Here is a 27,866-nt window from a genome sequence, read left to right as displayed (position 1 = left end):
CAGTTTGAAGCTTGATTATGGAAGCTTCAGCACTGACCTTATGATCCTTTGTGTTGATGGTGTGCATTTATAGGTCTTGTGACCTTGTGAGACTCTTTTTTAAAAATGATGTCATATAAGAAGAAGGTTTCTTGTTTGGAGCGGTTACTGTAAATAAGGAGATTGGTTGCTCAGGTCATTTAGTTCGAGTGCCTCACTTGTTCAAATGTAATGTGGTCCTTAAGTTTTTGGTTGGTGAGGATGCAAACTTGGGGCCAATAATAACTTTCCTTGTCTTGGTGAGATTTTTCATTGCACAGACTGAAGCTGAAGTAGACGAGAAAAAGGAATTTCCACTTACAGGATAGGATGAGCGCTTCCTGTTGATTGTTTTGGTTCAGATTCCCCAGAGACATTTTGAAAGGGAAAGAAGGGAGAGGCAGAAAGAGAGGAGGGATGTGGGAAGAAGTGCATGGGGGAGAGACAGACTGAGGGAAAGAGATTTGTTTTTATGGACAGATTCAGAAGTATAGAGCTATTTTTAAAAACTGATTTTTTAAAAAATTTGCTTTTATTCCTGTTGCTTCAGACCTAATGTAGATTTCAACTACAGAGGCAGGTCTAGGTGTCAAGTTATATCTTCTCACTATATTCCTATCTACCTGCACTGTGGCAGATTTTATTATTCTGATAACCAGGTGGAACTATTTATATTATGGTACAAGAACATTTCTCAGCCTCAGTCTACTTTTATGTAACTAATTTTTTTTTGTTGTTTGTTTTGAATATACTGTTGTGCATAAATTAACTGGGGTAAACAGAATGTTTCTTAAAAGCAAAATAGGGAGAAGAGAAAAAAAATTATATATGAAGAGAGAGGGTTTAGTTTTAAAGGCAAATGATGAGCATGCTCTTACCCCTGTTCCTCATTGACTTGAAAATTGCTCTAGATATCTTCAAATACCATAGCTATTGTTAATGTGAACGCAGAGCTACCTTTTCAATCCATCTTGTGACCAAGGGGCCATGGTGTCATTGGAGTCTGGCTCTTTGTTCCATGACATTGATGAGAAGAGACCCCAGGTATGATTCGAAAGAACCTTATTGCAGTGTTAGCATTTCAGAGGAGTCTCCGCCTGGCCCAAGAGCCATGTAGCCCAGGAAGGAGAAGGGGATATCATAATCAAAGGAACCGTGAGAATAGCTCTAACAGAAAGTCTCGATCTATGCTTGTATTGCAGAGGCAAATACAAGGGTTCTGGAAACTTAAAAAAGGGTTCTTTTAATGCATGGATTTACCAAAATAATAAGGAATCCTAATGCCTATATTGATTGTAGCAAGATGAACATCAATTTGCTTTGTTATATGTATAGGGTTCAGAATCAGCTTAAATTCAGAACTCTGGATTTAAGCTCATGGGTTCATAGACTTACAAAAGGTTGGGACTTTAGAAGTTACCTAGACCAATCCTCTCATTTTCTGGATAAAGCAAACTAAGCTTCTGAGGGGTTACATCACTTGCTCAGTATCCCCCAGGTAATAAGTGGTTGAACAGAGATTGAAACTTAGGTCTTCTGGTTCCAAATCCATCCCTCTAACGGTCAATGGTGATAGATACGCCATGCTAGAATCAGGAAGGGCTGGACTGAAGTTTTGCCTCTGACATTTACTAGCTATGTGACTACAGACAAATCACTATGTGAGATTTATCTACTTAGTCATGGACAGGTTGTGATCAGGGTTGGCAGAGAGAGTTCTACACCTAAGAAATCACAGATCCTTGAAGTATCACTGAATGAGTAATCTTGTTCAGTGCGAGACGAAAGGAAGGGATATAGGGTTTGAATTATTTCTGATTTCTAGGACTCTGGAGGTGACAGTTATAGTTGGGTCACAGGGGATATTATGAAATTAGTACCCTCCTATTTCTGTTGTTTTTCTTTTTATCTGCTGTCGCCCTTGCTTCCAGGTACTGGGTATCCTGATGGCAGCCACAGCATAAGATTGTAAAGCACAATAAAAATGCCAGCTGCTGTTATCACTGTGGCTATTATTAATAAGCCTGCCTGTCCAGCTCAGTGCCCCATGTGTCAAAAGTGACTCTTCTCTCTCTTCACATGAAAACTCCTCTTTTCCTAGTATCTTAACCTCTTCTAGTCTTTTTTACATTTCTTTTTATATTATTATTAATACATCCACCCATTAAAATCAGATAGGAACTACATTTCGATCTGGTTCTGCCTACACTTGCACATGTTGTGGGCCAGTTAGTCTTATAAGAAGGTAAGCCGATAAATTCATTTTCATTATGGTGTTAGATTGTAGCTGATTAATAGGTTATCCCTTTTAAAGTATATTTGCATTTTAAAATAACAAGGCTTGGATAGGTAATACCAAAGATGCCTAAGTTTCCTGATGGTAAAATTTCAGGCAAGAGGTCATTTTGGAGCAGAATACCTTTGTGTCAAGCAAGCCATTTTGGCTGTGTTTGGTTATGGTTGTCAGACTTCAATTGTATTGACTTACCAGATTATGAATTTCTAGAAGTAGAAGTCATGTATGACATATACATATACCCGCCACCTGATTTCAGAGTCAAATACAAGACAGTATGGGATGAAGCAATCCTATAGTTAGATAGCAGACATCTATCCCAGACCTGGCTGCTCCATGTCCCTTGGACCATTTTAGACCAAGTTAAGTTCCTACCCATTCACCTTTCTATCAATGGTACTTCTTTTATCCTATTTCTATCCCTAAGGTTCCAGCTGTGTCTCTTCACAGCTGGCCAAAATCCTTGGTTCCCTGGGCTGGAGGCTTCATCTCCCTAAAAAGAATTTTGGCTGTATCCATGGGTACCAAAATCTCATTCGTTCCTTCGATATTCATCTACTGAAGGAATCAGTGAACGAACATGGATTAAGTGTCTACTATATATATCAGGTACTCGGGTATAGAAACACAAAAGGGAGACCATTCCTGTCCTCAAAGAGTTTGCATTCTAGTCAAGTCAATAAGCATTTATTAAGCACTTACTGTTTGCTAGACATTATGCTAAGTTCTGAGGATACAAAAACAAGCAAAAAGACAGTCCCTGCCCTCAAAGAACTTACATTGTAATGGGGGAAGACCACTTATAAGAAGGAGCTGAAAAGCAAGGCAGGGGTTAGGGGGAAGCGGAAGAAGGAATAGCGGTGAAGCCCAGAGAACCAGGAGCAGAGTAAGGAGAGGAGGAAAGGATGACTGGCCTCAAAATAGAGCTTCTGGGAGGACCTCACCAGTGCAAGGAGGGAGCTGTCTGTAGGGGTGGAGGGAACTTCCAGGGTAGGAAGGCAGCCAGTGAATGAGGGAGCATCGGGAGTGGAGTTGAGGGATACCACACATAAAAGAGATTAGGGTCCAGAGAAATTTTGGCTGGCGGAATCACAGGGATTGAGTAGAGCCTTATAGTGTATTCAGTTATCATACCATTTCCAACAACAATGGTAAGGTTGGTTTGATTACTGCTCCTAGAGCCAAGGCCAAGAGATAGAAATTGTTGGGGGCTGCTGGGGGAAGAAAGAGGAGCAGATAAAAGGATATTTGTATGTCTATGCAGATAGCAAAATGCTTGCACTTGGTAGGCTGTTGTTTTTTTTTTTTTCCTGGATGACTGTATGGGAGGTAAAGCATAGTCTAGGCCAGCAAAATATAATGAGTTTTCAAAACTCTTTTACACTTACCATTCAGGATAGGTCATGTTGAGAGCTGAGTGCCACAACTGAATGAATTAACGTCTTGTGGGTAGGGGTGACCTCCAAAGACCCGGTCAGAGTCTGGAGGGTAGTATCCACTACGTATCAGGCACTGCACTAAATGCTTGTATTCGAAGACAAAAATGAAGTAGTCCCTTCCCTTATTTTGGAAATGGCAGGGGAATAAACTATACAGTTATAATATATGTAAATATACACAAACACATTTATATTGCAGGTTGGCCAGTTTGACTTAAACTAGAATGCATGAAAAATAATATGTAAATATACCTGTCATAACACAGGACTGGGGCCCTGAGGCTCCATGACACTTTGTTTCAGCAACCAGGTAACCAGGGGAGCAAACGTAAAGTGTCTGTTATCCTTCCTGGTTTGGAAAATTTGGAAGCCTAATTTTAAACTCCATAGTTTGGTGTTCTCATCATGCCAGGAAGTTGCACTGGGATCCATCTCTTTGGAATCGTTTGGATCATAGCCCTGGGAAGAGGGTTCCCATTACACCAAGAAGCTACAAAATTAAGGCTTGTACTTCCTTGGTTAAAGTGACGCTGAGATTTGCAGAAAACCAGAGTTGCCAAAAATCAATCCCATCAGCCCAAACAATTATTCTAGTAAATGGAACTGGGCTCTAGGTCAGAGAGAACTTGTGACTTCATGTGTGCACACTTGTTAATCTCTTTTTTCTTTAACTCATTATAAGACAGCTCTTTTGTTGCATTCTGTGGTGACACTTTCTATTATATTCTTATGCTAAAATTTTAGCATATAAAAATTATAAAAAGGCTTTTCAACAATTAAAGTCTTTGTTATGATTTTGGTCACTCATCTCCAATGAAAGCTTCTCCCCTTTAGCTCCCACATCTAGTTTCTCACCAATGCCCTTGTCCCAGCTGTTATATTTAGTGCCATCCCTCTGTTCCAAGAAGCTTTTTACTTTTTTCCTCTTTAAAAATTCAGCTGGTGGAAAGCTGTGGTGTTAGAAAATTTCCTTCGCGTAATTAGAGGGACACAGCCAGGCTCGGTACACCCACAATTTGACCTACTTCTTTTCTTACATCTGTTCACATAAGACACACGGGAAAGGACTCAAGTGAACCCACACCCCTATCTCTCCCTGCCAGCAAGTCCAGACCTTTCCACTGGGTTCTGTGGGACCTAACTAAATACCGGGCACTGGGGAACACTTAGGGCAGTGACACATGTTGAAATCCTGGAAATCAGATAGAATGCTGGATGTGTCTACTTGCACGTCAATGCCCCCAATGCTCTCCTAACTTAGTGACTTCACCGGTATTGATGGAAACGTTGGGCCAAGATCATCGGGTATACTGTGTACTGTGTGTTTGGCTTGTCAACCACAGACTGTTCATTAATTGCATTTGCAAAATATAACCCTTTAACTCACCAAAATATACCCACCAAACATAAACCACCAAAACTGCCCCTACCCAGGGATTTAGTTGCTCAGATTTCAAGCACAGTAATAAAAATTCAGCCACCTGGCATTAATCAACCACCCTACAGTAGCCAATTGGAATGAATGTAGAATGGAGCAAAGGAAGAAGACTGATTCTAAGTGCAGGCTTCTGAAGACCAAGCTTTAAAACAGTGAGGGAGGAAAATTATCTTTAAATGCTAAGCAATAAGTTGTTAATAGCTAGCCTTGTCATTTATAAATGACAATTTGTAACTGAGCTATTATTTATTTTTAGTTCTATAGAGAATATCAGATTTAAAATATTTAGGCAGAGTATGACCACACAAAGCTTTGTGTACATCCATATGTTCAATTGCTTAGTAATTTTCTTTATTTTCAATGTATGTTGCAGCATAGAGTGAAAGAGGAGCAAGGGATCAGAGTGCAAGAGAGGGATTTTGGTACATGAGCTTAGCTAGCTATGCACAATACATTTTGCAGAAGAGCCAGTTGTCAGTCAGGCAAAAAGTACTTATTAAATACTTACTGCATACCAGGACCTATGCTAAGGGCTGGGGATACAAAGAAAGGCAATAATAGTCTCTGTCCTTAAGAAGCTTACATTCTAATGGGAGATACAACGTGAAAATAACCAAAGTGGTAATAAATCCAGAAGGTGTATTTGTAAGAAGTATATAGATCATGCCAACTCTTTTGTTCTCCCTCCAGGTGTGGAGGATCACCCAATCGCCAGCTCCCCCATCCTGGATGAAAGATCAGCTCTCTACTCTGGAGTTCACAAGAAGCCGTTCTACTTTGATGGCTCCATTGAGAAGCCACCAGAAGATGACTCGGACTCCTTTACCACCTCTCCTTCATCCAGCAGCCTGGACACCTGGGGTGCAGGACGAAAACTGGTTAAAACCTTTAGCAAAGGAGATGGCCGCGGCCTGATAAAGCCTCCTAAAAAGATGGGGACATTTTTCTCCTATCCAGAGGAGGAGAAGACCCAGAAGGTCTGCCGCTCCCTCACTGATGGGGAGATGAAGAAAGGTCTCGGCTCCTTAAGTCACGGGGTAAGTACCGAAAGCGTTTGCTTTTATGACAGCAATCGACATAAGCATCACCTTCTGGTGTCCCTAGAGGAGGTCCAGAGTGTCAGGAAGCAAATCCGGTTGAAGAAAATGGATACTAATTATTCCTGTTCCCGAGCTTTTCTCTGCCAGCGCCCCTCTAGAAAGGGCCTAAGTGCTACCACTTGCGACCTGCAACTGCTCCGGCAGAAACCCAAAGGGGGAGGCGGCTGCAGCTTCCCCAGTAGAAGGCTGCGGGGGCGCACCTCGGTCAGCGAGTTCAATATCACCTATGTGGTGGAGCGGAGCCTGTATAGCCACCTCAACCTGACCCAGCTGGTGCGGCCTGTCACGGACAGGACCCTAAGCAAAGCCGACAAGCAGGACCTGAGGCGGTGCTTGCTCGAGGAGGAGGAGGAAGCCCACAGGAAGTGGGCTGCCACGGTGGACCGCTGTACTAAACGGGTTCTCTTGAGAATCCACCAGAAGTCTGTGAGTCAAAGGAGCTGGTCGTTAAGCTGGCCTTGTAATGCCTGTGAGGTTGCAGTGAAGTACCATGGAATCTCACCCGTCTGTTTTCTCTTCCTTTCTTCTCTCTTTCACCCCTTCATGTCTGGGTCCATTCTGCCATCCCCTCAGAACAGCCACCCTCCCTTTCACTTAGTAATAGTTTCCTCCTTTTAGTTGTCCCCTTGACACCTGAGGTTGTCAGGTTTTTAAATTAAAGCTAAACGGACATAGAGATCCAGGCAGGGAATTCCAGTCACCACAGGAGTCAATTGCACTTCTGATTCTTTCTAGGTAGCTGTTTTTGCTTTGAAACTTGATGTCATTAGATCTTATTATAGAACTATTCCCCCAACCCCCCCCCCCCCCAAAAAAGGTGTGTCACAAAAAATTTTAAATTTTTAAATTTTTAAAAATTTAATTTATAAAAAGATGCTTGAGTTATTAGTGAATCAGAGGAAATGAACACTGGGAAAATTTTTTCTTAAAGAGGACATTATGAAGTATGGATATTTTATGGAGAAGGGAAAAAAATCTTAAATATAAAAGTGAAAGAAAAACTATTGGGCCCTATTTAGTTTACTTAGATCTCTTAAAGTTCCTCATAAAATAAAAATAAATTTAATTAGAAATCTCTGTCCTTATATGGGCTTTGAAATCTTGTGAGGATGAGAAAAACATTAATTTGAAGGTACAAGATTATGTACCACTGGATTTTGTGTTCTCCACCATCTCTGTAGAGATCATTTAGGCCAAACTCTTTAAAATACTAAGGTGTGATTTGTGCAAGGTACCAATGGGAAGAACCCAGAATTTGAACCCAGCTCACCTGCCTCCAAATTCATTGCCCTTTCCACTGTACCATAGTAGCTTATTTCAGAGAATTACATGATTAAGCTTATATGCGTATGTGACTTCATTCAGACAGAGATTTCCCATTTAGAAAAATCTTTCTACTAATAGTCTTAGATACCTGGCATTTTGGAGTTTGGGACCACTGAGAAGCCAAGTTACTTGACCATTATGTGTTAAAGTTGGCACAGTTTGTGTGACTTAGAGACTGGCTCTCTATTTACTAGGCCATCCTACCTCTTGATTATGTTGAGAGACTTTTACATTTATTTTTAGCATTCCTGTCCTGGTTCCTCTATGACAATTGACTTATAACTCTAGACTTCACTTTCTTCATACAGTCCTCATCCATAAAATTTGGAATTTAGATCTCTAAAATCCCTAAAAGTTCAAAGATTCTGTGACTCTTTCTACATTGTTCATTTACTCATATACCCAGGTTATATTGTCTTCTCTTATGTCACAAGTCACCCAGTGCTATATGACTTCCAATCCCAGCTAAAGAATTTTCCCTTTACTTATAAAGTGCTTTCCCTTTGTTGATTATTTCTGATCTATCCTGTTCACTAGTATGTTGTCTCCTCCATTAGACTATGAGATCCTCAAGAGAGCAGGGACTGTCTTTTCCCTTCCTTTGTACCACATGGCTTACTTAACACAATGACTGGCACATAGTAAGCACTTTTAAAAGAAATATTTATTGAATGAATGAATGACAAAGCATACTAGAGATAGTAATGGAAAATGAAAACGGTCCCTACTCTCAAGGAGCTCATATTTCAATAGAGGGAAGGAAAAATAAACAAACAAGCAAACAAACACAAATAACTAAACCTGTCACAGTTAGATTCATTTTCTCTCATCTCAGTATACCACCACTCCTTGTAGATTTCCCATCAACCTTTTTTAAAGGGAAAAAATGATCTACATATAATCTGGTTCTTCTCCATTAACCAGTTAATCACCCTATAGTATAAAAGATCATTTAATGATGCAAACTAGCACCCAAAATGAATGGTTTTAAGTCATAGTGGCTCTGTTCTGTTGCATTGTCTTGATAAATGATGTTATTTATTCCTCAAGAAATTCTCCTTGATGGTCATTAATAACAGTTCATTGATTTGAGCCTTCCCTAACACTGAAATGGACATCCTGGAGAGTAGGCTACAGTGGAAAGAGCATTAGCTTTGGAGTCTGAGGACTTAGGTTCAAATCCTTCTTCTGTTGCTTAATACCACTCTGACCATGGGCATGTCACTTAACTTCTTGGGGCCTCAGTTTCTTCATCTGTGAAATAAGAGGATTGGACTAGATGGCCTCAAAGATTCTTTTCAGTTCTAGATCTGTGAATTATCCATGAGAGCATCTTTTCAATAGCACAATTTTTTATAAAGTTGGTATTATGAGTTGTTTTGACTTTCTATGCCAACAATACCAGGCTAAATAATTGCAGCTTATCTACCTTTACACAGGGGGATGTGGGATGGTTCTGGATGATAATTTTATTGACAGATTAATAATGGAAATAAAGAAGAATGACGTTTTGTATTTCTACCCTCCCCCTTCCCCCATGACTAAAGGACACCTCTATGTTACTCAAAGAAATGCAAATGAGCCCCTCTATTTTTTTTTTCTGAGGAGAAGACACAAGTTCATATTCTTTGCAGCTTCCTTTAAGGAGTTCATAACATTAATCATTTCATATACTTCTCCTTTCTTGCCCCCAAATACTTCAGCTTTCTATGATTTTTCAACCTTGAATTTCTTATCTTTTCCAAATGCCAGATTTGCTTATTGCAACCTCAGGGCAATAACAATGCCTTTGTTTTCAGTGGAAGTGGTCACCTGTCTTACCTTTAATTTAATCATTTAATTTTGGTTTTGATGGTACAAACATGCATGGAATTTGAGAATCTTGTTAAGTCTTTTTGTTTTTGTTTTTTTCCCCTTGGTGGTTGCTTTTTTTTTTTTTGTACATAATAATAAAACATTTCAACTGCATGACCATTCCATGGAAAAGCTCTCCTCACCCATGGGTTTAAACATTTTCAGAATTATAAAGAAAAGAGATTTAAGTATTAGAAATTGTCAACTAGGGTGTTATTTGTCTGTAAGGTCCAAGTATGATTGTCAGATTTTACATTTTTTTAAAAGATTCACCAGTTTCTTATTTTCTCTATTCAGCAAGGACTGCTCTTAAAAATTTGGTATTTTACAGACTAAATATGAGATTTTGTCAAAGATAATTTTACTTTCATACCTTAGGCTGATATATTTCTGTAGAGAAAAAGCTGATTCCAGGCTTCTTAACTCATTACTGGGTTAAGAATAGGAGAAATACGATTGTATTTTATAACTGAGAATCACCCTCATCCTCTAACTTGTTTTTGAATGTTAGGCCTAAAATCCTTTTTACTGACTCCTTGTATTTATCCTAATATATATTTGGACAGTATCGGGGTCTCCTTTGGTAGTCATTGGAAGATGGCAAGAGAAAAAAGGAATAGTATAACTCATACACTAACCAGGTCCATAAAAATTTAAATAAGCCTTTAATTTATTACAGTCATCATTTTAACCCAGATTCTTTGGAAATTATTTCATTTGCATTAGAAATGACATACTGAGTCCTGGTGTCTGTAGTAGCTTACTCTGGCTTAAAGCAGGATGTTGCAAAGTCATAAACTGATGAGGCATCTGTAAGCCATCCCATATCTAGGAAGCAGTAAGTCAAAGGAAAGACCACCATAGCTCAAAAAAATGTCATTCCTATCATTGAGAAAGTTTTTTTGACAGCATAAGTTAGAAGGAAGAGAATTAATACCAAAGATTACCCCTGTTGGGTCCAGTCACACAATGGTTTGCCTAATTAAGTGACTTGGTGAATATTTTTTGCGTACATGGAATCCTTCACTCACTTTATAACATAGATGTATCCCAGCTAAGTTAACTCTAAAGTTAATTCTATTTCCTCAACCACTCATTATGAAATTGGAAAAATTGGGGGTGGGGTGAATTTCTACAATGGCCAATTTTTTTTTTTTGGGCAAGTCAAGAGAAGAAAGTGGTGGCGAGGTCTGTGACATTGTATTATTTGCCCTGAAAGTGTTTATAGAAATATGTCAGCCTAAGGCGTGAAAGTAAAATTATCTTTGACAAAAATCTCATATTTGGTCTTCAAATACCAAACATTGAATCTCTTTTATCACTCTGGCACCTCTGATCTACCACATTCCCCACATCTCACACTTCCCAAGGCCACAAGAATTTGTCACATTCCTTACAACCCAGTGACACCAACCATGACTGAGGATCCTGGAACTTATTCCCCCAACTTAGGTTATTTTCACTCTTCAATAAAGACAGCCCTCCTTTCCACTATCTGCCAGAGGGTGTGACAGTGTTCTCAACAAAGTCAGCCTGAAAATGTCAGGTTCTCAAAACAAATTAAGCCCAATTCAATAAATTTTAAAATTCTATAATTTTATTACTTACAATGAGGTATATTGGTAAGGATCTTTATGTATTTCTGCAAACATTTTTTTCTTCCAAATGCTATCATTGCCCTCTGTTAGGAAATGTTTTGAAAAAGTGTCAAGTACAAATCTATTTTTGGATTTTTTTTTGATTGCTAAGCCACCTCTCATTTTGCCCACACACAAGAATATTGTATTTTTTTTTCATTTTCCTGAACAGTCAGGTGTCTTTTCTTAGAAAAAGTGCATGTAATACAAACCAAGCTTAGGAAATATAAAATCATTTCTCTGTAACCGGCTCACTGAAGTATCTTTCCCCAAGAGGCTGTTCGAAAGTTTCTTATTTTGCTCAATTTGAACAGCCGTAACAGGAGAGGCTGGACGAGATGATCTCACAGGTCATTTCCAGCTCTAAAATTCTGTGGTTTTGATTCTGTACTTTAAAGACAACAGTGTTTTGTAATTGATCTTAAGGCGACTGGTCCACAACAATGCTTATCATTCAAAAACTTTTTTTTCTTTCTTCTTGGAAGATATGGCTTTTACTTGTTGATGAGGGTTGCAACCCATTTGCTTTGGGGAGAGAAGTAATGTTATAACTAATTAAATTATAGTTACTACCTTATGACCTTGGGCAATTTTGTCAACCTCTTTGGGCCTTAGCATTTTCATCTGTAAAACACAGGGGGTTTTACAACATTGGGCGAGGTTTCTCTAGGGTCCCTCTCAGTGCTACATCTATGATCCCATGATCTTCACATTATTAGGGCTTTTGGCTGGGACATACAACAATGAGTAAGTTATCTTGTTATCCAAATTGGACCACTGTAAACATCACCTGTTTTTCCCTCCTGTTTCGTATGTATGTCTAAAAAGATATAAAAATAGTAAGTTGAGGAAGACTAGAATTCATAGTCTATTAGAGTAACCCCCACAGCTCTTCCTAATGCCCCTGCCAGAGCTTCTGAATCCCACTGTAAATATTCATAAATTTTCCATTACTGCATTTGGCCAATCTGAGGGGGTAGTTCAGGGTTGGATGTTGAAATTTGGTTGCCCAGAGACTGGAACTCTTACTACATGGAATAATTGGAGATTTTCTTCAAACCAGATGATTTTAGCATATTAAGGAGATCTTGAACTTTAGAAACTCTGTGTCTGGGCAAGGTTCAGTGTCCCGTGAAAAGGGCAAGATGAACTAGGTTTCTTCACCACATGAATCATGAGATTTCTCATCATTCCTCATTCCAGCTCACATCTCTGTAAAGCCATTTGTGATTCAGTGGCATTCTGCAAATGGGAAATGTATTTACTGGGGGTTTGTTCTGCCTTTCTGCCTGTGTTTAATCAGTATCCTACCCTGTCCTTTCCACAGAGGACCTGCAGTTTCGGAGGATTTGACTTGACGAATCGTTCTCTGCACATTGGGAATAATAATTCTGACCCAATGGTGAGTGCAAGGCAGGGGAAAACAAATGATTTGGTTTCAAGTGATGTAGCTGCAGAGAAAGTTTCAGATTTAAAATCTCTAAGAACTTTTAATATATGGTTGTTGTTTTTGTTGTTGTTGTTGTTTTTTTCCTTATAAGGAGCCTAAATCTTCTTTTGAAAGAGGGCTCTATATCAGCAACCTTGATGCTTTCCACTGCACCATAGAAAATGAATAATGATTCTCTATGGCCTCTGTCCATCTTTCCTTCTGTTAGCTTAGAGGACAACAGATCTTTGATGCCTTTATTACCACATTCTTTTGTTGTTGTTGTTATTGTTGTTGAAGTTAGAAGTACTAGAAGTATTTTACTTGTTTAGATTTATCCATTTGGGTATACACAGAATTCTTCACAACCAGTTTGAAGTACCTAAAACATATACACAGGGGGGAGGGGGGAGGATGGAAGATGCTAGATCACAGGGAAGAAAATAATTACCTAGATACCTAGAGCAAAAATGACATTTGGAATGCTCAGTGTCTAGCAGGAAGGCCTTTCACCCTGTCTCTGCACCATTTCATTATGAGTATTCTCCAAAAGTATTTCTGGAACCTCTAGAACAACTTCTGTATTTGAGTCTGCCTCTAGCCTTGTAGCTTTAAATCTAAGGGTCAGCTCTGTTATAGGCCCAAAGCATGTAATCCACATGAGCTATTAACTCTAGGTCATCTTGGCATGAAAAGCCCTAAAATGGACCCAGTCTCACTGGGGCCAAACCAAGCTAGACTTTCTAAGGCCATTGTAGACTACAGAAGGACATCCCAGACCCTTGTGTATGTTGACATTTTCTGGGAACATTGGGGAGAATCAAGTTATAGGACTAGGGTATAGAAATGTTCTCCCTGATTCAGTATTTTCTTTCAGTCTTAATAAGATCATTTTATAGGTGGTTTGCTGTTATTCTTAAGAATTTTTATATGAAAATGCTTATTATTACTACTTATTTTTGAAATTGTTAATTTTTTAAAAAAATTAACAAGCATTTATTTTCTCTCCTTCCCACCCACATCCTCCTATTAAAAAAAGAAGAAGAAAACATATGCATAGTCAATATGCTTTCTCTTTTGGCTAGCAAGAGTCAACTAAAATGTCTATAAAAGATATTTTGATTTTCTTTTGGAAGAATTAAATTATTAGGGAGGGAGGTAGAGAAGGAAGAAGGGAGAGAGAGAGAGAATAAATCCTCTTTATTTCATTTTTATAGCATTGATTCAAATAAAATAGATTGAGAAGTAGCTTCAATATAACCTAGAGTCAAAGGATAAAATTTGAGAGTTGATCAGTCAGAAATGTAGTGATAATCTGGTGTTAATGTTGGGATAAATTTATTTGTGTAACTTTTAAAAAATCCTTAATTCTCCACTTGTTAACTCCTGCTTTGATGTTGCCTTTATACCTATACCCATCAACAGTAGCACAACTTTTTTTTAATTTCTTTTTTTATACACCTAATAATCATCAATAAACACAAAGATTTCAGCATAAAAAGAACAACAAAAAAAGTATTAGATAAGAAACTGTAGCACTGAACTCCCCTCCCTCCAAAATAAATTATAACTTGTAGAGCTAAAAGGTATCTTAAAGATCATTTATTCTAGCCCTTTCATTTTCTAGATGAAATAATTGAGGTCTAGATATTATAAGTGAGTTGCTGAAGTCATACAGTTAATAAGTCCCAGAACCAAGATTTAAACCTAGATCCTCAGTCCAAATCTGATGCTCTTCTCACTTTACTATAATTTTCTATTACTGAAATGTAAATCTCTCTAAGTTGGAAAATAAAAGCAAAAAGACTATGATAAAGCTTGTGCTTACTATATGTCAGGCACTGTGCTAAGTACAAGAAAGCAAAATAGTTTCTACTCTCTTGGGGCTTACATTCTAATATGGGAAAACAAGACATGAAAGACTACTGGAATAAAGGGGAAAAAGAGAAGAGGTTCATGTGCAGGTAGCTTGGTTTGGAAAGAATGGCTGGGAGGTAGCATGGTGGCCTTTTATTCCAGGTATGCTCAAGTCAAGGTAAATGGCAAAAGCTCAATTTTCAGACACCAAGATCTTGAGGACTGAAGGATAAGGGGATGAAATTAATGACTAGAACTCAGGTAACATGGTTTAGAAATGGTAGCCCAGAAATAGGAATTTGCCCAGGCTGCTCTGAACCAAAAGCTACCTTTTTGATTAAAAGACTATCCCAGTGGTCAATCATATTTCACTAACAGACAGTAAAAATAAAAAAAAAGTGGCATTATCAAGGTAAATTAAGAAAAAGCTCAAATAATAGTAATAAAAATAATCATTTTTATTGTTCAGTTTTTTCAGTCATGTCCAACTCTTCATGACCCCCCTTTGAGGTTTTCTTGGCAAGGATACTGAAGTAGTTTGCCATTGTCTTCTCCAGCTCATTTTATATCTGAAGAAACTGAGGCAAAAAGAGTTAAGGGACTTGCTCAGAGTCACACAGCTTGTAAGTGCCTGAGTCCAGATTTGAACTCAGGAAGATGATTCCTGATTCCACACCTGGCACTCTATCCACTGGGTCACCTGGCTGCCCTAAAAATAGCTAGCATTTATATAGTGCCCACTGTTTGCTAAGTTCTTTACAAATATTATTTTCATTTGACCTTCACAACAATGGAAGGGGATACTACAGTATTACTCTAACAGACTGGACACAGAGAACCGGTGCATTTCTCTTTTAATTTCATGAGATTAATTTTATTTCTAATACTTTTCTTTGTAGGGCAAAGAGGGGGATTTTGTGTATAAAGAAGTAATCAAGTCACCAACTGCCTCCCGCATCTCTCTTGGAAAAAAGGTGAAATCAGTGAAAGAGACAATGAGGAAAAGAATGTCTAAGAAATACAGCAGTTCTGTTTCTGAGCAGGTGTGTAACTGAAAAGCAGACCAGCATCCATGACAACATGACAAAAACATCTCAATGCATGATCTTTTATAGAATAGAGCTTTATGTTTTCTTCAGGATCAGGCAGCTCTATCCATTCTTCACAAAGTCAGACTTTACTTTCCATCATATCTCTCACTACAAAGTAGGGATCTGGTATTGAAGAGAGGCCCAAATGGGGAAAAAATACTAGCTCTAGGAAAGACAAAGGAACTGGGCTCAAATCCCTTATCTGCTGTTACCTACTAGTTTAACTTAGTCAAATCACTTGTGCTTTGTATGGAAATTGAAGGCATGAGATTAAATGTCCTCTGATATGACCATCCACTTCCAAGTCTAAGATCGTATACATTTGATTTTTAGGAGTCAACGAAATAGAATCTTGAAAAGACAGTCTATTGTGTTCTTGTATTCCGGACATGTAGAATGAGTTTAATTGCTCTAGAAACACACAATAAGATAGGGGACCACAGCTTACTGTGACTTAAATAGTAATCATGTTTTCACAAATTGACCTAACACATAAACCATTAAGGTAACATAGAATTGATTTTTTTGTTTCTCCTATGATTCTATCCCTTAGGAGCCTGACCAATTTTAGACCTTAATTGCAATAGGAGGAGATTAATGGCTAAGTAAATAAATGCTGTCTTAAATCTGGGCTTTGGGGTAATTCTGACCAATTTTTTCCTAAGAATGCCATTTTTAGCAGTTTTCACTCATTTCTGTTGTCAGACTGTCTGCGCATGTGGACACTGGCTTTTAAAATTAATCAGTTTTTCCACTTGAAATATGTAAGCAATCACTCAGAAACTGCCAAATAAAACAGCTGGGAAAACAAACATTTTTGGTCTAATCGATATCGCCCTCTTGTGGACCATTAGGAAAAAAAAAGATAAACCTATGATTAGACTTCTGTAATCAATGTGAACATAGTGGTGCAGTGGAAACTCAGTCGATAAACATTTATTAAACACCTACTATATGCCAGGCACTGTGCTAAGCACTGGAGATACAAAAAAAGGCAAAAGTCCCTGTTGCAGAGAAATTCACAGCCTAATGGGGAACACTACATGCAAACAACTATGTACAAGCAAGCTATCTACAGAATAAATTAGGAAATAAAGTCAATAGAGGAAAGACACTAAAGGGTAATTTTGGAAAGGCTTCCTATAAAAGTTGGAATCTTAACTGGGTGTTGATGAAAGTCAGGGAAGCTAGGGCAGAAATGAAGAGGGAGAACATTCTAGGGATGGAAGACAACCAATGAAAATGTCTGAGTTAGAAGATGAACTGTCTTGCTCAAAGAACAGAAAGGAGGCCTATGTCGCTAGGTAATAAAGAAGGTGAGCGTGGGGAGGTGTAAAGTGTACTGTAACGTAAAAGGGGCAGGTGATGGAGAGTTTAAAATGCTAAAGAGGATTTTATATTCAATCTTAAAGGTAATGGGGAACCACTGGAGTTTATTGGGAGGGGAGGAGTAACATGGTTAGACTTGTATATTACGGAGATCATTGATGGCTGAATGGAGGATGGACAAAAGTATGAAAAGACTTGTGGCCTGGAGGCCAACCAGTAGGCCAATCCAGTGGTCCAGATGTGAGATAATGAGGGCCTGTGCCAGGGTGGTGGCAGTGTCAAAGAAGAGAAGGGGGCATATGAGAGAGATTTTATGAAGAGTCAGAGGAATTTGGTTTGAATCCTGGCTCTCCCATTTACTAGCTGTGTGATGATAGCCAAATCACTTCACCATTCTGAGCCTCAGTTTCTTTATCAGTAAAATGAGGTGATTAGATTAATGGTCTCTGAGCTCCCTTCCAGCTTTAAATCTATGTTCCTATGGTGCTATGATCTATAGCATCTTGCAGTTCAAACATAACTTCAGAAACATTATTTAGCATTAGTATAGGATGACTTAAGTCTAAATTTGTTAATATTCTAGTCTGTGGTCTTCACCAGTGGGGGAAGGGGATTATTTTTTTTTAATCATTTTATCATTTTCATATACTTGTCTCTATTGGCTTGAAGTGTTGTAGCTATTCTGTCCTTCTGTCTAGCTGTGAAACATTTGCTATATGTTCTTTTTAGACAGGCTGCTCTTATGCCAAAGAAAATCAGAGCCTTCAATTTGAAGTCACTTCATTAATGGATTATGTTTCTCAATAAACCATAATAGCCCAAAAGTTCTTGTAAACTACATGTCCTGAATTTATAAATATATGAATATAAATAAAGATATAAAACATTAATATGAGATATATAAACATTAATATCAAATATATTATCATTATATATTATATATCACAAATTATATATTATATAATAGATACAATATATAAATATAATACATAAAAGTAAAAGGTGATTATGTGAAATTAAGAGTATAATTTTAAGGTCACTTTGATAACTTTATAATTTGATTAATGGACAGATGCCTTATTTAGTAAACAGTTGTTCGAAGCCTTAAGTTTGCTCTGTTGTTTAAAAACTTATGATGATTTTCCCTCCTATCACTTGTAAGAGGTAGGGTTGGTATTTTGGATTGATTGAGGGTTGTGCTATTTGATGAAAAATACTAAAGTGCATGTACAGCATTGTATTATGTATTTTCAGTTTGGTTTTCTTTCATTATGATATATTTCATACCTAATAAAGTCCAAACTGCTTAACCTACCATTTAGCATCCTCTACAGTCTGGCTTCACCAGCCTCTGAGGCCTTATTTCATACTATTCCACTCCCCACACTCTAGCTGAGCTGAAATGTACCCTGTTCCATGCGTAGAAGGTATGCTTTCCCATCTCCGTGTCTTTGTTTGCTCTGTTACCTATTCCTTAAATGTTCTGTATACCATCTCCTCCATGAAGCCTTCCCCTGATCCTCCTGAATTAGAAATAGCCTTGCCTGTCCTCATCCCCCGAAAAAAACTCTCTCATAGCAGTTGATGCCCCTTATGTATTGATCGTGTTCTATTTTTTTTTTTTTTTTTTGGTTTGTTTTATAATGACTTCAGTCTTACCTTCCCTACTTGGTCCTTGAGTGCAGGGACCCTTATATCTCAATTAGTGCACCACATATTTTTTGTTTTCCAGTGTTCCTCAATGGCTAAAACAAGATACTTTATTGCTGTTTGTTGAATGCATACTATATAGGGAATTTAGTGTAGGTATCATTTTTCCCCTGTGTCTCAGGAAGAATTATTTTTTTCAGGGCTTCAAAATTTGGCATTTCAGGGACCTTCTCATGCTGCATTTGTTTTATTAATACTGGCTTCTTTGTGTTCTCTAGAAGTAAAGTATGAATTTATATTAAGTCAAAAGGCCCTATTACTGTTGACCTTAAATGTTTGCACGGCCTGCGGAATCCCATACTTTGTAGATAATTTTTGATGAATCTGCATCATGTAAATAATAGGTTTCAGTTCTCATGGTTTCATGTTCACATGCCCACAGACAGATTGTGCCAAATCGCTTGTCATTTCTGTATTAAAAAGAAGTTTTGCAGTTTATTTTAAAGTTGTATATTGACTTTGCAGCATTAGTCCTCAAAATAAGTTGCTGGACAATGTATAGCAGCAATTCACTGCCCAAAATGGAATGGATCGCATCTTTTCTCATAGGATGAACTTGACTGTCAACATTCTAATATGGAGAAGACTTTACAGACTGGCTGTAAAACTGGAAGGAATGAAAAAAGGGAAAAATCAAACCGTGCTGTTGCATGTGGGAAAAAGTATTATTGAATCAACTGAAAAACAAAAACTTTGCTGTCTACATGAGTTTTTAGCCAGCTTAGGCATATCTGCCTAAGTGAAAACATAAGAATCCAGTGAGTTAGGCTTTTTGCACCTGGCATAACATTTTGTTTCAGTTAAAAAATTGTGCTTCTTGTTAAGGCAGCATAATTATTCTATGATGATTGCTCCAGATCTATATTTTTGGACCACTTTTGAAAGTTATACCTTTTACTGAGACTATTTAAAGTGCTAGCGACCTGGTTAGGGTTTTAGCTGAGCATTTTGAGAAAACGTTCATTTATCTCACTTGGAATTCTTGAAGAAATCTAAAGTGGTCCATGAAATACTAATAGGAGAGTGCAAAAAATAGTTGTATTGACTACAACTTGAAAAAGAAGATGTGCAGTCAGTCAACAAGTGCTTTTATTTATTAAGTGCTTGCTGCCTGCCAGGTAACTGTGTTAAGGACTGAAGATAAAAAAGAAAGGCAAAACAGTCCCTGTCTCAGGGAGAGGGGAGGGAAGAAAAGGAGGGAGAAAATTTGGAACTCATAAATTTTAAGAAATGTTAAAAAATTGTTTTTACACATAATTGGGGAAAAATGAAATATTGAAATGAAAAAAAAAAAAGAACAGTCCCTGTCTTCTGGGCTCACATTCCAATGGAAGTAATAGTAGTAATAGCTGGTATTTAAATAACACCTACTATGTGCTAAATGATTTACAAATATTATTTCATTTGATCCTTGGAAAAAGGTAGGTACTATTTTATCTCCATTTGACAGTTGAGGAAACAAACCTGAAAACAAGTAGGTATATAGAAGATATACACTGATTAGATGTAAGGCAATCTCAGAGAGTACAAGGAAGGCCTCCTGAAAACCTACGACTTAATACATGTCATGGAATCAGAAATGGGATATTAAGGAAATTTTGAATTAAGGAAGTCCGATTTTTTGGCAACACAGTGAAATGTGTATTTGTTGTAACTTATTTTCAGGACTCCAGCACTGATGGAATACCAGGGTCTCCCCAATCACCTCAACCTGATAAAGAGTCCCTGGAAAAACCTAAACTGAAAGCTGGTGGGTCTGTGGAGAGTCTGAGGAGTTCTCTCAGTGGTCAGAGCTCAATGAGTAAGTTGAATATGTAACTCTGATGTTTGTATTTGTATGTGACAACCAAGTGCCTCAGGACATGGCTCTGTTAGAGGTGTCTGCAAGCATACATGCAGCTACAAAAGATAATGATTCAAAAATTTTAAAATGTCGGTAGATTTCATACGTAAACATTATGATAGAAACTTTGGTTAATTCTGTTTCTAGACTTTCTGCTGAGAGCTCCAAATCCCTTACAGCAGTTTTCACACCAGTCATGGGAAAAACCACTTTCTTTTATTGAGAAAGAATGTTTTCAACCATTGGTAAAATTATGAAAGAGATTGAGTTGGTCATTAGTATTCCTTACCCCTCCCTCTTGAGGCACTCTCCTTGGGGCTTTAGGAAGTAGTGTGGACTAGTAGAAAGAGAGTAGGATTTGGAGTCAGGAGACCTGGATTCAAATTCAGGCTCTGCCTCTTATGTGACTTTGGGCAAGAGGTTTTCTTTGTCCCTCAGCTACCTTCTTCTTTATTGGTAAAATTAAGGCATCTGAATTTCATGACCTCTTAAGTTCCTTTCTGGTTCTAAATTAATAATCCTGTGGTCCAATGACCATTCTTAGTCTTTTGACCCATAATGCTCCCTAGAACCACTGAGACTTTTTCTCTGCCTTGTTCGTTTTGCCCTATTAAGGTAAGTGAGAAGTGCTGGACTTAGGATCAGGAAGACTCAAGTTTGACTTCTGCCTCAGACAGTTGTGTGACCCTGGGCAAGTCACTTAACCTCTGTCAGCCTCAGTTTCTTCATTTGTAAAATGGAGGCAATAATAGCACCTGCCTCCTACTGTTGTTGGGAGGATCAAGTTAGATTATATGTAAAATGCTTTGCAAAAAACCTTAAACTGCTGTGTAAATGCTATTTATTTTCACTTTCATTAGTAGAAGTAAAGCTTGTCTGTCCTGTATCTCACTCCCTAAAGCTTTCCTGGATGATAGCTCAGTGATCTGATACAGGGATGTGACTTAAGGTGCTAATGAGAGAGAGGTAAAGGAAAGAGTTGCCATCCTGCTATGGAGGCCAGTGTCCCTCCTGTTTTACCCCCAGGATAACCAAAACGGGGAATTTCAGCATGCAGCAAGAGAGATGTGTTTGCATAGTGAGTGCCTCAGTGTTTCCTCAGAGCATACCACAATGATGGCATCTTGCATATCCTAGGCCAAGCCCTGGGTGAAGGAAATGCTGCTCAGGCTTTCTTGGAACCATTTTTCTCTGGTTTTGATAAATGACAGATTTCTAGTGACTAAGCCAATGTTAATTTAAACACTCATTCTCTCTACCCGTGATGGAGAACCAAGTGTTACTGTACATGTTATCCTAGTATATGTATTAACTTATGTAACTTTTGTATTGCCTTAAAATGAGGGGAGTAAAGGGAGGGAAGTGGTAATTGCAAGGTTTTTGGTGTTCTAGGTTTTAACAGATGTGCTTATAGAGCATTAAATCACAATTTTTTTTAAAAAGTCTCACTTTGTCAAAGTAATCAAGAACATTATAATTAGTGTTTGACATTTCTGGTACTAGAAAGTCTTGCATTTGCATAATGGAAAACTGCCTAAGAGTTGTACTGTTTTCTCTTCCATCATCTCTTTCCCCTGATGGTCAATATAGGAGGGCTCCTTTAAAAAACATAGTGATATATGCAGGCAATGATTAAGTTAAATACCTAACTCTGATGTTTGTATTTGTGTGTGACAACCAAGTGCCTCAGGAGAAATAGAGGTGTCCACAAGGGTACGTGCAGCTACAAAAGACAGTGATTCAGAAATTTTAAAATGTCAGTAGATTTTATACTATAAACATTATAAAAGCAGAGGTAGAGGGCCAGAGTTTAATCCTGCCTTTAGTGATCTGTATGACCTAGGCAAGTCAGTTCATCTTGCTGGGCCCAGAAAAGGGCCTAAGAATTTTGTAGATAAGGAATGGGACCTTTCCAGGTCTAGGTCTGTCTGCTCCTCAAACTTACTCTTGTTGTCTTACCTACCAAGGTGGTCAGACGGTGAGTACGACTGATTCCTCAACCAGTAACAGGGAGAGTGTCAAATCCGAAGATGGTGATGACGAAGAACCTCCCTATCGAGGGCCTTTCTGTGGGCGAGCAAGGGTTCACACCGACTTCACGCCTAGTCCTTATGATACAGACTCCCTAAAGCTCAAGGTATATCCTGCCGTTTTGTTTCTATAACATGCATTTTGTTGGCTTGCTTTTGCAAATGTTTAAAAGAATTCTTCCCTTCTTTGCTTTTTGCTTGCCTAAAACCTTGCTAAACTGGTCTCTCCTATAGTAAAAAATGGAAGAGAGTCTAGCTAGATTTAAGAGGCTGGGAGCTGCTATATTCACTCTACTCTTGCCATCTGCTAACTTGGGTTTCTCTCTAGAACAGGAGTTCTTCAACATTCATTTTTTGTAAGATTTTGAGCTCCAAATTTTTCTCCTTCCTTCCCTTAGACAGCAAGCAATGTGACATATGTTTAATATGATTATGCATGTATAATCTATTTCCACATTAGTCATGTGATGAAAGAAGAATCCAAACAAAAAGGAAAAAAACCACAAGAAAGAACAAAAAATAAAGTGAAAATAGTGTACTGTGATCTGCATTTAGATAGTTCTTTCTCAGGATATGGATAGCATTTTCCATCACGAGTCTTTTGGAATTGTCTTGGATCATTGTATTGCTGAGAAGAGCTAAGTCTATCATAGTTGATCATTGCACAGTGTTGCTGTTACTGTGAAAAATATTCTCTTGGTTTTGCTCACTTCACTTAGCATCAGTAGAACAGGAATTCTTAACCATAGGTCTATTAACTAATTTGATAGATAATTATTTCCATATAATTAGTTTCTTTTGTAATCCATTATGTTTTTATGCATTTAAAAACATTCTGAGAAGGGTTCCACTTTACCAGACTTCAAAAGGGGTTTGTGATACAAGAAAGGTTAAGAATTCGGAATTTCCATTTTCCATCTTGAGGCTCTGTTCTATATATACAAGCCTTAGTTGTAAATTTCGTTTTTACAGCAACTGAATTGTATAAGCAAGGGGAGGACAAGAAATCTTTTTTATTTTCAAAGTGAGATTTTAGGAGCTTTTTAAATGATGGAGAAGAAAATTGGAAGGCTTTGAGATAATGAATTTACTCTCCTGTGAGCCATAGCATCAGGGTCAATCACTTGGTGCTTTCTGTTCTGGGATGTGGCCTAGTATTTAATTGAGGGAGAATGTGCCAGAGTTCTTTAATTCACTCCTAAGCTTCCATCAAAAGCACCGAAGGACCCAAATTGACCGACAGATGCTGGAGTAGAGCCAAACACATGCAGATGTGTCTAGATCTGTGCTACAAGTTAGGCTGAGAAAGTATAACCCAGCAAGTGGAATGTCTGAGCCCTAGTTACAGCAATCATAGCATTTCCAGTTAATTATTTTGACATGAGAATGAATTATGCATAGAAATGTACTAAATGGAAAGATTCTAATGGAAAGTTCTCTGCTTCACAGAAAGGTGATATTATTGATATAATCAGCAAGCCTCCAATGGGTACCTGGATGGGATTGTTGAACAACAAAGTTGGTACTTTCAAATTTATCTATGTGGATGTGTTAAATGAAGAGGAAGAGAAACCTAAGCGCCCCACTAGGAGAAGGAGAAAAGGAAGACCACCACAGCCCAAATCTGTAGAAGATCTCCTTGACAGGATCAATCTAAAAGTCAGTTACTTCTCTTATCTGACATTACTTAGTTTTAGGGTAAATAAGGAATGTAGGGGCAGTTTCACAGAGGGGTTAGTTTAACTGATTTGGTTTAAGCACCTTTATAAGTAGCCAATGGCAGAGATATAGATAATATTGCAGTGCTGTTCATTATTACTTAAATAATACAAGACATAACCTGGTAGAGTGGATAGAGGGCTGGCCTCAGAGTGAAGACAATCTGGATTCAAGTGCTGATTCTCCTGCCCTCTGATACATTGTCTGAGTAAGTTACTAAACTTCTTGGTACAATACCCTAAGTCAGAGGTGTCAAACGTCAAAAATATGGCCCACAACACTCCTGAGTGGGCTCAAACCAAACTAAAATGTAATTGGGAAATATTTAACAAAATAATTTAAAATACAGTAAAATGTAAATCATATTACATTTTCAAATTAAGTCAATATGTGCAGCCCCAAGGGATCCTTATGTTTAGATTAGTGGGCCCCATTTCTATTTGAGTTTGACATTGCTGTCCTAAGCAGCTCTCTAAGATTAGAAATCACACAAAAAATTGCTAATCTGTATTGGGTAGGGGGGGTATTTCTTCATGGGCAGCTTTCCACAGTGATGGAATTAGAGGTCTGGACCTTCTCCTCCCCCAACTCACCAGAAAAAAGCCCCCAAAAAACAAAAAACACCAAACCAATTACAGCTAGATCCTGATTTGTGGGAATAATGAATAGTGTGAAGTAGTCACATGTATTTGAATTCAAACTATTAAAAGTTATAATTTTATAAAATATGGTAATTGGTTCTTGCTTAATGGAAATATGCAGTGAAAATTCAGATATTACAAGTGGTTCACAAGGATTCTTTGTTCCTACCGTTTACTGGAACCTGGATGTACTTAATTATCTAACACCCAGTGACTGAAGATAATTGATGAGTATGTTGGGGGTGACCCCATGTGAATGGGCAACCAATGCTGCATTAAAATGTGGTCACATAATCTAGGAGGCTTCTTTGAGATGCTCTAGGAGTAGGGAGAGACATTATGGTTCCAAAGTGGTCTTTTCCTGCTGCTGAAAAGTCAGTTTCTGAGCCAAAAGGTTCCCCAATGGATCTTGAAGATAATCACCTATTAGAAAAGCTAAGTTTCAATTTCCTGGTACGAAGTATCCGGCTATCAATCCCTACAAAAATCCAAAGGAGTTCTCTTTTCCCCCCAGGGGACCAATGACTCTGTGCCGTGATATACCAAAGTCAACAACTCATTTCCAAGAACATATTTATAGATCCTTCTGGGAGGACCAATCATCACATACAATGTACCTATCCTATTGTTAAATGGAAATATCATGTGTGAGAAGCAGCAAAGTCTTACAAATTCACTATTCTTGAGATAGATAGGATTAGCTCTGAATCACAAGCCGAGTTTGAGAACTCAGACTAGTTTTTAAGTTTATAGATCGTATGTGGCCTGGTGAACCACATTGTATAGAGTAGGCATGTATTAATGGTTCAGTTCTATAAAAGTTTTCTTTCCATGGTAGGAGCACATGCCCACCTTTCTGTTTAATGGATATGAGGACCTGGACACCTTCAAGCTTCTGGAAGAAGAAGACTTGGATGAGCTAAACATCAGGGACCCAGAGCACAGAGCTGTGCTCTTGACAGCAGTGGAATTGTTACAAGAATATGACAGTAAGTGGTGTGCATGTGTTGGTGCTGATTATTTCTGGAGGCCTTCAAGATGAGAGAGAGCAAATAATTCAGTGAAAATAATTTTTAAATTTTCTCTCAATGATGATTTTCCTTAAGTTGGTATAAAAATAAGCCATGTTTTGAGTAAAATACAGGCCTACTTTACAACATGGTATGGTGTAAGGTGCCTTGGGTTAGGAGTTAGAAGGTCAAGGTCTGCCACATTAGGTATATGACTAGGTTCAATTCATTTTACCTCTGAGTGAAACCTACAAAATAGGAAAGCTGGACCAGGTCATCTACAAGAACCCTTCCAGCCTTGATCCTTCTTTGGCTCTGTGAACTCCTGAAGTCACATGTTTTATTCTATTGTTTTCATAGTCAATATTTCTATTAATAAATCGGGGAAGACTATACAAGCTCTGCAACCAACACTTATTAAGCACTGCTATGTCCAGGTGCTAGTCCCTGTCCAAGGTTCTACTGCTGCAAAGCAAAACAAACAAACTAAAAACCAACTCAATGATTCCCGACTTCACATTCTATTAGGGGAATACAAAATATGCCTAGATAAATAAATACAAAGGGTTTTCTTTACAAAAATTGATTTCAGGAGGAAGAGAGTAATAAGAACTGGTAAGGCAGCTGGGTAGCACAGTGGAGTATTGGACTTGGAGTCAGGAAATCCTCATTTCAAATCCAGCCTCAGATACTCACTAGCTCTGTTTTTCTGGGCAAGTCACTTGACCTCTGTTTGCTCAAATTTCCTGATCTGTAAAATGAGAATAATAATAGTACCTACTTTGCAGGCCTTAAAGTGCTATAGAAGTGCTAGTTATTGTTGTTGTTGCTGTTATATCAGGGAGGATTTTATGTAGGAAATGCTTAGAAGGAAGCCAGGCACTCTAAGGGGAAGAGGTGAGAAGAAAAAGCATTCTAGAGTTGGGAAATGGCATATGGGGAAGATTTAGCAGCCCATTTTAATAGAGCAACAAGGGGTGATGAAGGGAGAGAGAGAGAGGAAAAGAGAGGAGAGAGAAGAGAGAGCCTTGAGGTAGCCACAAAAGATTTTTGAGTAGAAGAGAAAGGGTAGTGTTTTCAATAGAAATAGGAAAGTTTTGGGAAGAAGGATGAGTTCTACTTTAGACACGCTGAATTTGCAGCATAATTGGGCCATCCATGTAATGTAGGAATGGCATTTAAAATAAGAGATTTGGGAATTGGCTTCATTGATACTTGACTTCACAGAAATTGATAAGACATTTGGTTCAACAAACATTTTATTCATCAGGTCACTGGATAGTGTCACTGACAAAAATAGTGGTCACCAGGAAGAGAGACAGGTCAAAAATGAAGTTTTGTTTTGGATGTGCTGAGTTTGAAGTGCCAGTGGGACATCCAGGTTGAGATGTGTAGCAGGCAGAAGAGCATCTGGGTCTGGGGCTTGGAAGAGAGGCCAGGGTTGGAGATACAGATTTAATAGCCATCTATGTGGATGTAATTCAGTGTTATCAAACTCAAATAGAAACAGAGGCCACTACACCATACATTAGGATCCCCGTGGGATGTATATTGCCTTAGAAAACTATGTTTTACTATTATCTATGTTTTAGTGTATCGTTAGTTATTTTGTTAAATATTTCCCAATTACATTTTAATCTGGTTTGAGCCTCATGCAGTCCATGTGTTTGACACCACTGTTGATATTGTTGTAGGTCTAGGAGTGAATGAAAATGCCAAGGGAGAAATTGCAGAGAGAGGAAAAATAAATTAAGGACAGCACCTCAGGGAATGCCCAACTCAAGGGATTACTAATATCAAGGCAAGGAACCATGAAGGAGAGAGGTGGTTAAAAGTAAGGGTGAGCACAGATTGGCTTGTCTCTGAAGTCAAGGGAAAAGAGTATCTTGAAAGAAAAGGTAGTCAACAAAAAGTCAAAGAGGCCACTGGATTTTGTAATTAGAATAAATTAATCAGTAAGTATTTTTTAAGTACCTTTTCAGTGTCAGGTTCTGTACTAGGCTCTAGAGATACAAATACATATTTATGAAGTAGCCAAATAGAAGATAGTTTGGGAGGGAGGGCACCAAGCTTCGTGCAGAAGATGATGCTTGAGCTGT

General features: G+C 38.2%; 1 protein-coding gene across 4 annotated transcripts in view; it reads left to right on the top strand.

Annotated features, from left to right (window-relative positions):
- The window catches only part of SASH1 (SAM and SH3 domain containing 1), a 400,079-nt gene that overhangs the window by 349,133 nt on the left and 23,080 nt on the right, over nt 1-27,866 (top strand). For all 4 annotated transcript variants that reach the window (XM_027857970.1, XM_027857973.1, XM_027857971.1 and 1 more), the window contains 7 exons: nt 5,882-6,228; nt 12,436-12,510; nt 15,294-15,437; nt 20,190-20,325; nt 22,335-22,504; nt 23,847-24,056; nt 25,596-25,746. In XM_027857970.1, coding sequence (XP_027713771.1) covers nt 5,882-6,228; nt 12,436-12,510; nt 15,294-15,437; nt 20,190-20,325; nt 22,335-22,504; nt 23,847-24,056; nt 25,596-25,746 — 1,233 coding nt within the window. The remainder of the gene's footprint in view (nt 1-5,881; nt 6,229-12,435; nt 12,511-15,293; nt 15,438-20,189; nt 20,326-22,334; nt 22,505-23,846; nt 24,057-25,595; nt 25,747-27,866) is intronic.

Source organism: Vombatus ursinus, unplaced genomic scaffold (assembly GCF_900497805.2).
Source record: "Vombatus ursinus unplaced genomic scaffold, bare-nosed wombat genome assembly UNPS02012602.1, whole genome shotgun sequence".
NCBI classification, from domain to species: domain Eukaryota; kingdom Metazoa; phylum Chordata; class Mammalia; order Diprotodontia; family Vombatidae; genus Vombatus; species Vombatus ursinus.
This window is presented reverse-complemented; position numbering and strand designations above follow the sequence as displayed.